Genomic DNA, 17,390 nt, shown 5'->3' with positions numbered 1-17,390 from the left:
AAGAGATTCATATTGTCACTTTTAATTGGATTATTATTATTAGGACGCACACAGACTACAAAAGCTTTGGGGAGTACCTTCCCTGTAGCAGTTCCTCCTCAGCTCAATAAAAAAAAAATGATGCGCTGATTTGCTTCTCATGTGATGAAGTATCTTTCGTAATCTCCGGCAGCAGTTATGGTGACGGACATAAGCAGCCAGCTCACCAGATGACATTAAACGTGGCAGGCCGCAATGCCCTTAAGGTAGCCACTTATCCCGGCTTTAGCAGCATTAGCATGGTGTCAGAGCGAGCCTACGCCTTGTGCTTGTCCTCCGAGGATTAGCTTAATGTTAGCACCGAGGCTCGCAGCCGCACGGGTGGCTCGTGGCTCGTGGCTCCAAACTTGGAGCTTAATTGAATGTCACTGAATACATAGCTGAACGATGCAGTTTCATTATAGTTAGTGTGTGTGTGTGTGTGTGTGTGTGTGTGTCATATCTTTGCAGAAACATCCACATATATCTTTTTCCCATTCAGCATTCTCATCCATAAATCACCTCCAGCAGCAGCAGCAGCAGCAGCCAGGGGGAAAACCTCACTGGGAATGTTGAATATTTAGCCGCCATATATATTAAGCATGTTTATTTTGGCACAGCACGGCTATTTCAGCTGAAGAGAGGCATATTAAAAGTTAATACATCTTCATCAGCCTCAGCCAGTGAGTGTTTGCAGAAGCTGACACGTTATGTGTGTAAATGTATATATTTCTCCAGTTGCCTTCCTAACCTCCCCTCCGAGAGCAGCATCTGCCAGGAGGACGAGGAGCAAGGAGCCGCTCGGTGGAAAAGTATTAATGAACGGATCAAAGGATTCAGACGTTGGATGGCGGGATGAAAGAGAGTCACATTGGATAGGCCACGTTGAGATGTTCAGACTGCAGGCGAATGCTTTTTGTTTGTCAAATGCAGTCTTTAATGTCACAGTGAAACAGAAGATGGAGCATCTTTAGGTTGCGAGCAGTGAATGTGTGCGGCATACAATTACAAAAGGGATTAAATCAAATCCTTTAGGTTTAATTGGACCACTGAAAGGTGGGTGTGATACGGAGCTGTTGAGGACTGTTGACTGCTTTCACACACACCTCCCTCACCTGTTGTTAGATCAGCAGGGAAGGAATAGAATAAATTAGACTGTAGACATGAGGAAATGAAAAAGATTTTGCCCACCTACATTCAAACACACACTTGTTACAATACTGCTCTCCTGTGACCAACAAGCACTCAAATGCAGTTTTTATCTGATGGATGCGGTTTATCACATTTGATTAGATACATTTTGCAAAATATCTTTAAGCTGAGTTCAAGATGGAAAAACATGGATTTATATGTAGAAATACTTTAAAATGATGTTTTCGGCATGTATTTATAAAATAGGACGTATAATTCAATTGTGGGGATTTTAAATAGGAAGGTGTACATATGTGTATACTGTATGTTAACTAGTGCTTTTTCCAAAAATGCAAAACACTGCAGAAAAAAGAAAATGTATCTTTTTCTTCAAAGATCAGATGTGTATATAACAACATCGCAGTCATTTGTCCGTGCGTAAGTTTCTGAGTTATGAGTCGCTTCACACACTGTTGTATTTGATAGTTTTCATGTATTCTTTTGGCTAATTAGACACAATGCTAATAGTCAAATTCATTTAAATATACAAAGACTTATTAAGAAGGAAGGAAGACTTGAAATTGAATAAATGGCTGACAAGTGAGAGATGATATATGATTGTAAATGGTAGAAATGGTGATGAAGATGAGGAGAGGGAAGGATGTGTAAAAGAAGAGCAGACGTGTGGATGCGGTTTTGATGAGATTATCACAGGTTGTTAAAGCTTTCAACACTTTTCAACACGGTGAGGGTATAGGTTTAAAGGATCTTCATCACTGATTAATATGTCAATATTTTTAAGATCAGGGTGGGGTTAGAGTTAGGGTTATGTTAAATTTGTATAAATGATGCCCTTAAAGTACCCTTACATGTTCACATTTTCTTTCTCTTTTAATATCTTTTGCACAAGTAATGAGAAAAAATCAAGCCACAAGTGTTTGTTTTCAGTTCCTTCTCAGGTTTAAATGTTGGTAAAGCATTTTGACACAACCTCCTGTATGAATTGAACTATATGATTACACTCGCTTTGCTTAAAATGTCTTGCCATCATCAGTCAAGATATTCACTTTCTAATTGTATGAACCTGAGACATGCTGTAGATTCTCCCATTTGAGAGGCAGAAAGACAGCAGACGTTTGGCATTATTACCTGACAGGTTACATAAACGATGAGTCAGTCTCCTGTATTTTTTTGTCAATCAGCTTTAATTTAAGGGCCTTGTGTTCCAGTGGTATGCTGCGTTTTTTGCCAAATCGCCCGACCATCCATCCCATTTTACATGACAGACAATTTTGCATTTGAATCAGAGACACTGTGTTAGAATATTGATCGTCTGAGCCCTTTCCCTCTCGTCACCATGCACATCAGTCATGTCAATACTCCTTCATATCATCTTTTCTTCTGTTGTATCTTATAAAAGTTAGAAAATGAAATCTAGCTATGTAGTTTCATGCAGGGCGGTGTGTGTTTTCCCTCCACTGTGGCCCAGTCTATGTCTGTCATCTCTCCCCAGCGACTCCTCTATACAGCCAGCCCGCATTGTTCTGTTCAGCTCCAGTAATAAACCACCCCCACCCACCCCCTCTCCATTAACCCTCCCCTTCATTAGCAACCAATTAAAGTGCTTGATGCTTATTTCCGGGCAGCAGTAAAAGGATGCAAAATAATGGAATAGATGCAAACAAACATCACTTGAACCAAAAGGAGAGCCGAAACTCGATTCTCATTTGCATACGAGACGCGGATGAGTCATCGTCACAGTTTGTCAGGAGCGCGACCCTCACCTATTTATTTTTTTTCCTTCTCCCTGTTCGCTCCTTCTCTAACAGTGGAGGCTCAGTTACAGAGAGTGCTGATGTAAGCAGGGTCATCTGAAACGAGGAGGTATAGAGAGGCAGGAAAGCTGCAGAAGCGAGGTTTCTTTCAGCATCATGTCCAGCGATGCATGACTGACTTTTTGCCAAATAAGAAAGGGGGAAAAAAAGGTCCCCCCCCCCAATTTTGACGGGAGACATGAAGAGTGAAAAAGGGGAGTAAAAAGGTGAAATCTGATCATAGACCTCATGAATAATAAAGCATAGAAGGACGGAAGAGTTGATAGATGAGAGGAAATGGTTAGTTGAGTAATTGATCAGGGAATCGTTGGCAACTGTCAAATATTTGTTAGATCCAATTACTTGATTGTGAGGATTTTTTTTTACCTTTTTATTGGTGGAAGATTGTTGGTGTTTGATGTGAATGTTGATAATTGATCAAGTTTGAGTTTTCATGTCTTCACTGTCCCTGTGTGAGTTTCCCTCTGGGTGCTTCAGTTTCCTCCCTCTACAGAACTGCTAGTTCATCCTGCTGCTGTGTATACTCATCCCCTCCTCCCTCTCTCTCTCTCTCTCTCTCTTTATCTGTGTGTTTTTCAGATTTGAAGAGGGAGGCCAGTATCTGCCACATGCTGAAGCACCCCCACATTGTAGAGCTGCTGGAGACGTACAGCTCAGATGGGATGCTCTACATGGTTTTCGAGTTGTAAGTCTTAACACAGCGTCGGAAATTAACTTTTTGACTCGCCTTCCAGAAGGATTGACATCATTTTTACCATGCCAAAAGAATGAATTGTCTTTTTGTGTCATATATTCGTTGATTTCAGTACATTTCATTGAGATAATAAGGTATTATATTGACTATAAACTTAGAAAAGAGGCTAGAGCAACGTTTCCATAAAATAACCCCAATAAACATGCATTATTAAATGATAATAAAGTCCAATACTGAGAGACTTAGTTTTTGGTATTTAGCATGTGACACAGACCAGCAAGGAATATCTTTAGCGAATAGTTCTGCGCAGGTGCAGGTCTAGAACATTTTTGATAGGGGGGGGGGGCAGGCTGGGGCTCAGTGTCTGGAAGGGTGGCACATATAGAACATGTACAAAGTTTAAAAAAAAAAAAAAAATTAAATTACAGATCTAGACTCTAAATAATAATAAATCATACAGTATTGATATCAAAACTTTTTATATCCATATCACAGTAAGTTTCTCTTAAGTTCTAAATAAATGATGTATGATGGCAGTAGAAAATCAGAATTCCACACGAGGGAATAAAAACAGTCAGATGTGTATTAATGTTGTTGAATGTGTGTGTGTAGGGACAAACATGAGTCATTTTCTCTGATAATCATGCCAGATATTTTATAACATGACTATTTTGATACAAACATTTTATCCACCATACCCTTACCCACCTTATGAGATTTACCCACCAAACAGACAATCTACACAAATTTGGCACTTGGCTAGTGTTAATTTTGGACACTGGCCTTAAAGCATTAAGGATTCTGCTCAACACACAGAATGCACACAACACACCAGAAGCCTCATACGTGCGTCAGAGTGGGCTGTATCTGCAGGAGAGCGTGAGGATGGGTTTGGTACTGGGAAAGGGGGACATACAGGAGGCTGCAAGAAAGCAGGAAGACAGAGAAAAGGATGACAGCGTGAGGAGGGAGGGTGTGCGGAAACAGCAGGACAGAGAAAGCGAAGCCTGCGGTGGTTTTATATAATCAGCGCTGATAGGAGAAAGCTTGTTAGCTGAGGATGGGGGTGGAGTAAGAAAAAAAGGAAAGGGGGGGGGTGGGGGGTGGGGCGTGGGGGACGGTGTGCAGAGGGTGAGCGCAGAACTATATACTGTATTATGAAGAGGGGAAAAAGATGAGATTAAGATTTCACACTTGCTGCTACCTCAAGCTTTTCTCAAAGCTGCGCCTTCCCCGGGCTCCTCCCAGCCTGCTCTGTATCTTCATCTTTCCTCCTCACCCAGAACTAATTCCTTTATCATTTAATTCTGTTATCGCTGAACAGGCAAGTGCTCGGGTTTTTCCGCACATAGGGGTGAAAACTTTCAAGGAAATGCAAGCGAGCTCCAATTTTTGAAAAGATATTCAAGGTTTTGGTGCTCATTTATGCACACACACGCCTTGTTTATAATGCACAAGCACACACACACACACACACTGATGCTCGCATGGGACTGCAGGTAGATCTGAGACTGTCTGCGAGCGGCGCGGCCCTTTGAGAGCAGGGCAGATAACTGAGTAAACATTAAAGATAAATGCAGACAGCTTCATATGTCTCCCTTTCCCCCAGGTGTCCCCCCTGGCTAATCAAACTGGCTGAAATGTGGTAGAAAATATGGAAGTGCTGCAGCCAGCTCCTGCATAACAGCCTTGTTAAATTGGTGCAGAGGCTTAGTGACAATAAAGCAAAGTTTCAGTAATTGGGATGGGAACAGAGCAATTATGAGGGACAGAATCAGCTGAAGCTAAAAGACTGGGTCACAATAGTGCAAGTGTGTGTGTGTGTGTGTGAGCATTTGAGGGTGTGATTGTCATCCAGTACACTAGTGTGTGTGTGTGTTTGTGCAGGAAAAACGCCAGCTTAACAGGATTGAGGCAGTGTGCGAGGACCTAATGGCTGTTTCTTAAAAGTCCATCCCAAGCAGCTTATTGATTTAGAGGTGCAACGTGTCTCTGTGCATTAAGACGAGCTGTCACTTCTGGCCAGCACAGTGTTTTAACTAGACTGAGAGGCTGTCATTGTTAAAGCCATGGCTCCAAATGACTCCAGATGGACTTTTATATATATAATCATAGAGGCCCCCCCCCCCCTCCCTCCTCGCTGAAGATTCAGTTAATGTGGTGGAGCTGCATGACTATGTACATTTACTCTGGTCTCTCTGAAAGTCTTCCACATCCTTCTGAAAAATCAGCTTCTTAAAATATCTTAAAAGAATGAGTTTGTTTGTGGTTTTGAAAATTGAATTAGGTTTGACACACATATACTGTTCCTGGGTTTATAAAAAAGATTTACTAGAGTTTATTCAGTAATTGATAAAATCATAGAGATTAATTCAAGAAGAGGAGTGTGTAAATATATTACTGTACTTTTGACCTCTATTTACCTTCCATAAGTTAAAGACAAATTAAAGGAGTCTGAAGGTGCAAAATATTTCCTTTGGTAACTGATGCCACGTGGATGTTGGTTCAGAGAGCACCAGCTACCATCTGTTAATGTGGATTTATAATGAATGAAGTTTATATATCTTCTTACTATATTTACAGATAACAGCAATCATTCTTTCCTGCTGCTATGTTCAAATATGGTGTTAACAACATAAGCTCCCTCTAGTGGAGAGTCTGTGGAAATACTTACAAACTTATCATGGGGCTCTCCATCTGTGAGTCTTGCCAATCTTGCCAAGTTCTCAAAAAATACAATTTCCAGCTAATTATGGTCGTAAAAATTGCCCTCTGAAGTTTGTTTAAAAGTACACACAAACATTTCAAACCCCTAAACTTGTCCATAAAGAATACCTCACAAGCTTTAAATCTTAATTAAAAAAAAAAGGTTTACAGGCACATTTTCATCAGCATCATATCAGCTGCATTCTTGACAGCTGCGGTGATACAGCTGTATGTACCTCAACCCACAGAGGCCAGACATAATTACAGCTTCTCCTCCACTGACCTGTCTACAATTTCACCTCCACAACCAATCACACACAGGCACAGCGTTGAAGTTTTAATAAGAGCGACCTTTCCTATGTACCCAGATTTCTGCCCTGACCTTTATACCACAACTGATCCTCTGTCTGTGTCTCTCCATCTCCTCCCATCTCTGTCTCCATCTTTATTAGTATGGACGGAGCAGACCTGTGTTTTGAGATTGTGAAGAGGGCAGATGCTGGCTTTGTCTACAGTGAAGCGGTGGCCAGGTGAGGTCCATCAGATTTTTCTCTCTTAAGAGCTTCTATCACGCTGCTTAGTTTTTTTTTAATGCTTGATATTGATTCTTGCAGCAATTACTTACATGAAAGTAAACACTTGATGCATAATTTATAGTATTTATTGTTGCTTGATGCTTATTTTATGGTGACACAACAGTAACTTTTTTGATATCTTCTCCTCAGTCACTACATGAGGCAGATCCTGGAGGCGCTACGCTATTGCCACGACAACAATGTCATCCATCGAGACGTCAAGGTATTTGTGACTTTTAGCTAAGTTTATTCCTTCAGCTGCAAGGTTGATAAAGGCCAGTACAGATACACATAATGGAGTTTGGGAACTTCAGGAGTAATGTTTGCTCACAAGGACGTGATTATCAACAAGGGCAGTGAAGTCAATGCACAGCACACAAAACCAAGGACGGCCAATATCATCTGATTGTGGAGCTGCAGACCCAGTTCAATCTGTAACACTGCCAGTCAAGAAAAGTAACAACAAAAGTTTGCACATGTCCTCCAACAACAGGGAAGAAACCTGACAACCGCTGACAGTCTACACTAGCACCACATGCAGGCAGTTATGTTACAAATACTTGTTTTTTTTTATATTTTATGCTTTTTAAACCTGCAAAAACACACATTTTGGAGAGTATGTATTGTCTAGCACTGGGAATAGATTTCCTTCATGTTTCCTTTCTTCTGCAACATTTAAGGAGAAAAAGGAATCTGATACCACATTTAACGTCAGAGTAAGAGCAGTAACACTTGCAACTCTGTAGCACTTTTCTAACCACCTGACACTCAAGGAGCTTTAATAGTACAAGCCACATTCACCCTTTCACACACACAATCACACACAGTCATATGCTGATGGCAGGTTGCAATGCAAGGTGTCAACCAGCCCCTCCACTCCACATCCTGAGCCATAGTCACTGAGCGCACACAAGATCTTGTCAGTGAATGTATGGACTCTTCAAGTAAGTTTTTTTGGGGGGTTTACAGCCACATGCTGAATTGTGTTTTTATTTGATTATTTATATCATATGATTTATTATGTACTGAAGGTTAATGTGACATGATACTGATTCATTTGTATGCCATTATTTATGTTAGAATTAGTAGCTAGCAGGTGGCCCAAGGGTGAAAAATAAAATATCCGTATATGGAATAGGCTGTAGCACTCACTGCCTGCTGTGGTGCAAGTGTTAAACTTGTAGCAGCTTTTACTCTGCCTGCTTGTAGGTCACGCCGTGGTCATGTCTACATTTGCAGGTCTGCTTTTCTTTCCTAGAGGTGCCACAAGCTGGCATGTGCAGAACTGGCCCGACAGTGCAGACATGAATAAGAGATTAAAGTTGCAGCAGGTGTTTTGCATCTGAAAATGCTCTCTGCCTCTTTAAAAATAGATTCCAGCATGCCTTTTGACATTTAACATTTGTCACATTTCCTAGAAAATCAGTTTTGAAATGAGCCGTTTCAATTACTCTTTAATTTCTCTGTCCTCCTGCGCTCTGTGTAGGATCCAAAACTATATGTTTGTAGTTCGACTTGCTCTGACATTACGTTGGCTGAAATACTCTTCTGGTGTCAATGCTGGAAGAAAAAAAAGTGAGGGGAAAAAGCATCATTCTGTCACTTTAATGCATAATGGCGGTGATCAGTTTCAAATCAGCAGACAAGCCTCTCGAGACTGACCCTGGTCTTAGCTGAGCTTAAATTGGGTTTCAGTCACACAAAGTAAGACAACTAATTACTTTCATTGTGTTGAATGGAAGTACGGCTGTAGCCCACTATGTGGTAGATGGTGAAAAAAATGGATTTGCACTTATTTCCACTGCTTTACAGCTTTACTGCTTATACCCTGTTACTGGAGTTTGTCTGTAGATATTTGGTCAAAGCATTGATGATTGCACATGGTGTAGGTTCGCATGTAGCTTTTGTCACAGCCAGTTTCAACCAAATTTTGCAATGAGTTGAAAAAAAAAAGAAGCTCCGCCTCAGATAAAGCTTTGCATTCAAAGTAGCATCTCTTGCCTCCTCCGTCGCCCCCTCTCCACACTCACAAACTAGCAGCGTGTAACACGCTTCCCTCGACAGCCCTCCCAGTTTAATGATTTTTATGTGATATTCATAGAGCTCAAATGCAGTGCCTCCTTTTAAATGTGTTTTACTGCCTTTTACTGAGAGACCCGTAACATCTATTATATGACTGTAGTTAGGTGCCAGCTTGTGGATTACTATCAGTCTCTTCAGCATTGTCCTGAGGTATTAGTCACTGCAGCCTCTATACAGTCCTGTCTGTCTGTCTTCAGTCAGCTGATCTCCCATAATGGATCTCTACTGACTTGCTTAGGTTTAGGTTCATTGTCTGACTGTGAGTGATAGACAGCCTAAGTTCAAAGGAGTATGAGCTGATACAGTTGGCAGTTTACATGTGGAGTATTTGTGTGTGTGTGTGTGTGTGTGTGTGTGTGTGTGTGTGTGTGTGTGTGTGTGTGTGTGTGTGTGTGTGTGTGTGTGTGTGTGTGTGTGTGTGTGTGTGTGTGTGTGTGTGTGTGTGTGTGTGTGTGTGTGTGTGTGTGTTTATTTCTCAGCATCTTTTCTGCTTGTTGGAAGTGATATCCCATTTATTCTCGCTTTCTCCTATTTCCTCTTGAAATGAATCACCACCTATGTGATGTTAGGTGTCATATCTACATGCGCTGACTCGAGTTTTTGTCTTTGCGTGCCTCTCTGCTACAGAGTCACAGCAGCACAGCTCGATATGTCAACCAGTTCTTTCCCCTCATAAGCAGCACGGTCGCTAAGCACACTTGCTATCAACGTGTTGGCTAATAGTGTGACATATAGCGCAGGGGGTGACACTGGATGGCGCTACCCACAACTGTTCTTTTGATGTGTTGTTTCCTCTCCACTTTTAGTATTGTGTGTGTGTGTGTGTGTGTGGTTGTGGTTGTGTCTGCATTAGTATATTACCATGTGGCCAACCAGGAACACTTCACACGAGACACGCTCAAAATGAAAACACACTTCCTCCTAGTACATTTTACATTACGTTACCCCACCTAACCCTAACCCCCCAGCAACTTACAGTTAACAGAGGTGTGCAGTGAATAATTTCAGCTAGACATACAGCACAAGTTTGGATGCATTTTATCATTCCAGTGCATGAGAAGGTGTGTGCACTGTACACTGATTATTAGATATTTATATGCTAACTGTAGTTGTTGTTGTTGTGCTGGGACTCTTCACCCGTGAGCGTACTCCGGTTAGGGAATAAGGACACCGTTCTTTCGTTTCAACTTCTTTATGTGAGTTTTCAGCAAAATACACACTCGCATCACATCACGTGTTTTCCTACACCCCACCTTTTAGGACCCCTGAAACGTAAACATAGCTGCCCTGTAACTGCATGAACCAAACAGACCCAAATTAAAGGGTGCATTTCTTTAGTTTTATCTCTGACAAAGGGAATTTATAACAGCCGCCCCCTAAATAGCATGGCTATTTTGAAACAAACATAAATTCCCACAACAGTCCTTTAAACAGGATTATCTTCAGGAAGAGCTGACAGCTGGACCAGCCGAGCCACTGGCCTCAGGTAAGTCTTCTCGCCAACTCTGACTTCGGCTGTCCGTACACATCCATCATCACTTGCGTTCAGCTTCACCACCTTCCCCATTGGCCAGTGAGCACGCGGAAGCTGAGGATCAACAATCATAACAACTGTGTCCAGGAGGAGATGATCTGTGTGTTGGCGCCACCTCTGGCGGGTCTGAAGAGAGGGTAAGTAATTTCTGATGAACTGTGTCCAGAAGTGGTCGGCCATCATCTGGCAATGACGCCAGCGCCTCCTGGTGAGGTTGTCAGAAGCATAGGCGACTTGGGGGAGAGAGGCATCCTGCCGCCCCATCAACAACATGCTGGGCGTCACTGGGTCTGGATCGGCCACATCTGAGGATACATATCCTAGTGGCTTGGCATTGAGGATGCCTTCCACCTCGATTAGGAGTGTGAGCAGGACCTCTTCCTGGAGCACTTGTGCGCCTATGACCACTTGGAGGGATTTCTTGACTGACTGGATCTCACGCTCCCAGACACCACCAAAGTGGGGAGAAGCTGGTGGGTTAAGACGGAACTTGATCTGTTTTTCTGCGAGCCGCTCCTGCAACTGTGGCTCCATTGCTGCAAAGGCCTCCTGCAACTCCTTATCCGCCCCTCGGAAGTTAGTCCCCTGGTCAGAGAGGACCTCAAAGGGAGTGCCTTTCCGTGCGATGAACCGTCTCAGTGCGAGGAGGAAAGCGTCTGTGTCGAGGCTGGTGAGCAGATCCAGATGTATACATCTTGTCGTGAGACATTTGAAAATGATCCCCCAGCGCTTTTCACTTCGCCTCCCAGCCTTGACCATGTACGGCCCGAAGCAGTCGACTCCTGTTGAAAAGAATGGAGGCTTAAGGAGCCGCAGACGGGCTGAAGGCAAATCTGCCATCCTCGGCACCACTGGCTTCCCTCTCCACTTCATGCAACCAGCACAAGCTCTCTGATACTTCTTGATAGCCTGCCTTCCCCGCAGAATCCAGTAGTAGCGCCTCATCCCGGCAAACACTCTATCAGGCCCAGGGTGGTGCAGCTGAGCGTCCATCTCTTTAATGAGGAGTGTGGTAACTGCATGACGTGGATCCAACAGTATTGGGTGAATGTCAGTGGGGCTAGAGCTGTCTAGCCGGCGCAGGCGTCCTCCAACCCGTATAAGACCCAGTGTGGGATCTAGTTCTGGGGCGAGCGTACTCAGCCTGCTGCTGGGGGGCACTGGCTTACCGGCTCTGAGGCATCTGATTTCTTCAGAGAAGCAGTCTGCTTGGCTGGCTTTGAGCAGGTGGACTTCTGCGTCTCGAAGGTCGCACAGAGGTGGAGCAGGGTCGGCTGCCGCCCCGTGAAGACACTGCTGCGTAGCCTTGACCAGCTCTCTCCAGCTGCTGAATTGTGTGAGGTCTGGCGTCGTGGGTGGTGAGCTGGTCTGTATGAGAGCACAAAAAACGCTGTGTTTTAACTCACTGCTGTCCTCTGGCTCTGTGATGTTAGGACATGATGGCCATTCATCCGGTGGACGGCGGAGGAATGCTGGTCCCTGGATCCAGCGATTCGGTGCAGCCAGCTCAGCTAGCGTCTTGCCACGTGTGAGGTCATCCGCCGGATTGTTGGCTGTATCCACATACCTCCAGGTGTGTGTGGCTGTCAGCTCCTGGATTTCAGAAACTCGGGTTCCCACAAAGACTTTGAACCTGCACGACTGAGATGTCAGCCAGGTGAGAACTGTCGTGGAGTCAGTCCATAAGAAGGTCTGGACAATACACAAAGTGAGCTCTTTGTGAAGGAGGGAGGACAGCTGGGCTCCTGTCAGCGCTGCGCAGAGCTCCAACCGCGGCATCGACTGCTGGCGTTTGGGGGCCACCCTCGACCTTGCCATGGCGAATGAGACGTAGACAGTGTCATCTGCTGTGGTGGTGAGATACGCCACTGACCCGTATGCTTGCTCGGAGGAGTCACAGAAGACGTGGAGAGTGTACTCTGTGGTGTCAGTAGCAAGCTTCAGTGGTGCGTAGGTTCGAGGGATGGAGATGTTGGCCAGCTCGGGGAGTTCTCTCTCCCAGCTGGACCAGGCTTGGAGGATGTCAGGAGGGAGGTTTGGGTCATCCCAGCTCCTCTTCTTCGCCCACAGTCTCTGGACGAGGATCTTGGCCCGCGTGGTGTACGGGATGATGATCCCGAGCGGATCATACTGGCGGGCGAGCACCTTATAGATGTAGCGCATAGTAGGGGTCTCGCTGTCTGGTGGTTTTGGCTTGAAGCCGAGCCGATCAGATGGACAATACCACCGCAGACCCAGAGCCGGCTCCTGTGGATCGTTGCTCTTCTCGGCCAGCCACAGCTCCGTGCTTTCGGATCGGGCACTGGAAGGTAAGTGGGAGACAACAGATGAAAAGTTACTTGCCCACTGTCGAATCTCAAATCCTCCGGTGGCCAGACATTGTCGCATCTTGTCCACCAGAAGCTTGGCGTCGGCGGTCGTTGACAGGCTCTGAAGACAATTGTCCACGTAGAAAGACTGTTCGATGGACAGCAGGACGTCTTCATTTCCTGCAGCACAATCTTTGACGTGTTTTTGCAGCGCAAATGTTGCGCAACACGGGCTGCTTGTGGTTCCAAATGGCAAAACTTGCCATTGGTAGATGTCAGGCTGTTTTTCCCTTTGCAGGTTTCTCCAAACAAACCTCAGCAGTGGCTGGTCCTCCGGTAGCAGCCGAACCTGGTGGAACATGGCCCGGATATCTCCGCTGATGGCGACGGCATGCTGGCGGAACCGCAGGAGGACTCCGATGAGAGATGGGCCGAGGGTTGGACCTGGGAGAAGCTGCTCATTGAGAGAGAGACCACCATGATTAAAGGAGCAGTCAAAAACCAGACGATGTTTCCCGTTGTGATGGACGAGGTGATGAGGTATGAACCATGACTCATTGGAGCTGTTTCCGTCCCCCTCCTGGAGCTTTATGACACACCCACCATCTATGAGCTTCTGGATCTCTGCTTCATATATTTTAGCTTTGACGGGGTCTTTAAGTAGTCGTCTCTCTGTACTGCGTAGCTTTGGCATCACTACGTCAACATCAGCTCTCAGCGGTGGTGCACCTTTAACCCGGAGGAGAGGTGTAGCGTAGCGAAGTGTGTCACCAACCTTGACTCTCTCAGTGCGTGCTTCCAAAGCGCTCACCGCTTCCTGGTCCAGACGTGACCTCACTGCTAGCCGCTCGCTACGGAATGGGAGCACATCAAGTTGCCAGAGGCGTTCGACCTGTTCGTAGATGTCGTCTGGTGTGGGCTTGAAGGCGGTGTAGTAGCATGATGTGGCGGAGGACTGTGAACCATCTGGGCCCTGGAGCGTCCAGCCGAGTGCTGTGTGGATAGCTACGGGTCCCCCCTTTGGGCCAAACCTCACAGGCTCTGTGGCGGTGATCAGGTGAGTGTAATCTGCACCAATGAGCAGCAGTGGTTGCACCTTATTGAAGCTCTGGAATTGTAATCCTCGCAGGTGGCGGTAGCGTCTCTGGAGCGCTGCTATTGGATAGGATTGCTCTGTCAGGGTGAGTCGTCCTGCCGTGTAGGCTCTCTCGACCAGGTGCTGCTCTGATGGTGATGCTGGAGAAGCTACATGAAAGTCAACTGATGATCCAGTGAGATGAACAACATCCTGGCGAACAGTCCGCAGGGTGAGGGACTCTGCTCTGCCTCTGAGCTTCAGGTCTCGAACTGCAGCTGGAAGTATTATGGTGCGCTCAGCCCCATCATCGAGGATTGCATAGGTCTGCAGTGATCTGGTCCCATGACTGATGATGATTGGCACCACCTTGAGATATACTTTCCCTCCTTGCACAGAGTTGGCCGCTGAGGTGCAGTCTTTCGGTGTGATGAGGTAGACGCGGGGGCCTGGCCTGGTGATGTCATGCAGCACTCTCAGGTGGATCTCCTGGCACTCACTACATGGTTTCTTTAAAGTGCAGCTCTCTTCATCATGGTTAGTGCGGCCACAGTTGCGACAGCGCTTTCCGGCTGTTATCCACTTCTCAATTTCCTGTGCTGAGCGTTGAATAATGTCTTGACACTGTGACAAGTAGTGCTCTGTACTCTTGCAGAAGAGGCACATCCTTTTAAACCTCTGTTGCTGCGCTGCTGGCCGAGGCGTGTCAGCTGACTTGGGCTGGTCTGCGCCGTGATACACAGAGACAGGCTGAGTCCGAGGCCGGGGAGTAGGAACATGTCTGTCTCTCTTTGCAGGCTGTGCTTCTTCAGCTTGATGGCGCTGTGCCATTTTCGCGGACAGTCTCTGAGCTTCTGCCTTCACCTTGAGCCACTCTGCGAGGTCTCTGAGGTTGTATGGATTTAGGATGCTGGTGCTGAGGCGCCCCTGACTCTGTAGATGCTCCACAAAGTTGTCTCTCATGTGTCTCGGGAGTTTGCTAAGTAGTCGGTCAACATGGCCAGTAGACATCACTTCCATCCCATTTGGCCCTTCCAGTGAGGTTAGCATTCCCACCAACAGGTCAACGTTGAGGGCGAAGCTCTGGAATGCTTTGGGGTCTCCTGATTTGAGGTCAGGTGAGTTCAGGATGGCTGCAATCTCACTTTGCGCCAGCTGATGTGGCTGGCCGTACTGTCTCTGCAAAGCCTGCATGGCGGCGGTGTAGGGCTGTACATAGTGTCTGCATGACTGAGCTATCAGCTTGGCTTCGTCCAGGACCAAGTGTTCCATGAGCACACGGTATTTGTAATGTTCAGAAAGTTCAGTGTGTGGATTGAGCAGGTGATCCAGTGCCATTTTTAAGTCAGCAAACTCTCTCTCACTGTCATGCACCAACTTAGGCAGTTCAGGTACTGGAACAGGCTGTCGGGAGGGCTGGACAGTGTATGGTACCTGCAGTGGTGTATACTGAGACTGGGGGCTGTACTGAACCTGTGGAGATGATGAGGGCTGTTGCAGGGTGAAGCCAGCAGGGGGAGACACCAGTTGATATGCCGGCTGAGTTGGAGGGGGAGACAGAGGCTGGTAAATTTGCAGCTGTTGGTTCTGCGGTGGCAATGGTGACTGGTATAGTGGCTGCGCAGGGATGGTTGATAGAGGCGGATAAACAGTCCCCTGAGGAGTGGCAGCGTTGTAGGGCGATGGATTGAAAACTGGCTGCGTGGCAGCTGCAGCAGGTAGCTGTGGTGTAGAACATGGCGCTGATGCTATCTGGGGGGGTTGATAGGCTGGTTGTGCAAACATTAGTGGGGTGTATTGCTGCACTGATGCTGGGTTTACAGGTGTTGTCTGCATGGGCAGGTATTGCAGCAGTGCAGCTGGCGGCACTCTGTCTGGCACAATGTTAACCATCGATGTAGGAGGCTGATTTAGCTGGTAGCCTGATGTCGCTGATATCTGTGGACTTGCATAACTCATCGCTTGTGATGCTTGAGGTGTAGGCTGCAGCATGGATACATTCAGCGTGGTGAGGGGAGGCGGAGCCCATGCAGATGTCACAATTGATGGCAGAGACTGCGTCAGTGTGTAGTTCTGTGTACTACCTGGCGTATGAGTCATCGCTGCTTGAGGCCTTAATGCTGCAGAGGTGGTGTGTGGCAGTGTAGACACTTGTGGCTCATGTTGAAGCAGTCTAGCTGAACCAAGCTGAAGGTTGGATGACTGTGGCAGAGGGGTGCTGTGAATTACCGGACAGCTTAACCAGGGCGACTGATGTGGTGGGATACTCGTATTGAGATTAGCTGGTGGTTGTGGGACAAGGGAACCCTGGCTGCTTTGATAGCTCCGCTCCGCGGGCGCCGCCGATGGTTGGCTCATTTGGCCTGTTAGCTGTGTTAGCTGGCTTGGCAAGTCTTTAGCGTGCATAGCTATGTTCCACTCGCTCACCTTGTCGGCCGCTTCCGGCGATAAAAGACGATAGGGGATAGCGTGCGCTCCGTGCGGCTGGTCCGCAATACACACAGACTCGGTCTGTGGGTTGAGTGACTGCAGCTGCTGGGCGCCGACGCTCTCTCCTCGGTCTTCAGCGCAGGCACCGTGAGGAATGAGGGACTGTGGAAGGCTAACCTTGTAGCTTTCCAGACGAGCGGGAAGCTGCCGCTGTCTTGCTCCGAGCGCGCCGCCGTCTGTCGTGGTTGTTATCGGTGTGTCCATTTCTCCGTCGCGAGTGAGGAAATCCGGCTCGAAGGACCAATATTAGATATTTATATGCTAACTGTAGTTGTTGTTGTTGTGCTGGGACTCTTCACCCGTGAGCGTACTCCGGTTAGGGAATAAGGACACCGTTCTTTCGTTTCAACTTCTTTATGTGAGTTTTCAGCAAAATACACACTCGCATCACATCACGTGTTTTCCTACACCCCACCTTTTAGGACCCCTGAAACGTAAACATAGCTGCCCTGTAACTGCATGAACCAAACAGACCCAAATTAAAGGGTGCATTTCTTTAGTTTTATCTCTGACAAAGGGAATTTATAACACTGATATCTCTCATGTGTCAATAAGAAGCAGAGCATTTTACTGGAACTAAGAGTGAAGCTCTGAACCCTTAGCTCTTCAACTGCAGTACTGAAACTCTCAGCTGGTTTCCTTTTTTATGGTTTAAAAAAATACTCATAACTGGCAGAATAATAGTTTGTTGCAGCTCCTAAACAATGCTGTACTTATCATATCATTCTCTATGAAAGTGTAACCCCAGATAATGATGACATAACCAAAATAAAGGAGTAGAGAGTTTGGACACACTGTTTGGACACACTTGAATGAGAAAGTGTCCAACTGGTGCTGCATATGATGAGCAGAACATTGATATTTATGAAAGGTGACTGTTGGATCAGTGAAGTACAAATGCAGCTTTGACATTGGCCCAGGGTGGCGTTCACTTGTATTAT

General features: G+C 46.2%; 1 protein-coding gene across 3 annotated transcripts in view; it reads left to right on the top strand.

Annotated features, from left to right (window-relative positions):
• Positions 1-17,390, top strand: part of caska (calcium/calmodulin-dependent serine protein kinase a) — a 129,876-nt gene that overhangs the window by 55,379 nt on the left and 57,107 nt on the right. For all 3 annotated transcript variants that reach the window (XM_053329276.1, XM_053329277.1, XM_053329278.1), the window contains exons 3-5: positions 3,564-3,669; positions 6,837-6,914; positions 7,110-7,182. In XM_053329276.1, coding sequence (XP_053185251.1) covers positions 3,564-3,669; positions 6,837-6,914; positions 7,110-7,182 — 257 coding nt within the window. The remainder of the gene's footprint in view (positions 1-3,563; positions 3,670-6,836; positions 6,915-7,109; positions 7,183-17,390) is intronic.

This window comes from Scomber japonicus, chromosome 11, assembly GCF_027409825.1.
Source record: "Scomber japonicus isolate fScoJap1 chromosome 11, fScoJap1.pri, whole genome shotgun sequence".
Classification (NCBI taxonomy): Eukaryota; Metazoa; Chordata; class Actinopteri; order Scombriformes; family Scombridae; genus Scomber; species Scomber japonicus.
Note: the sequence above shows the minus strand (reverse complement) of the source record. Positions and strands in the feature narration are given on the sequence as shown.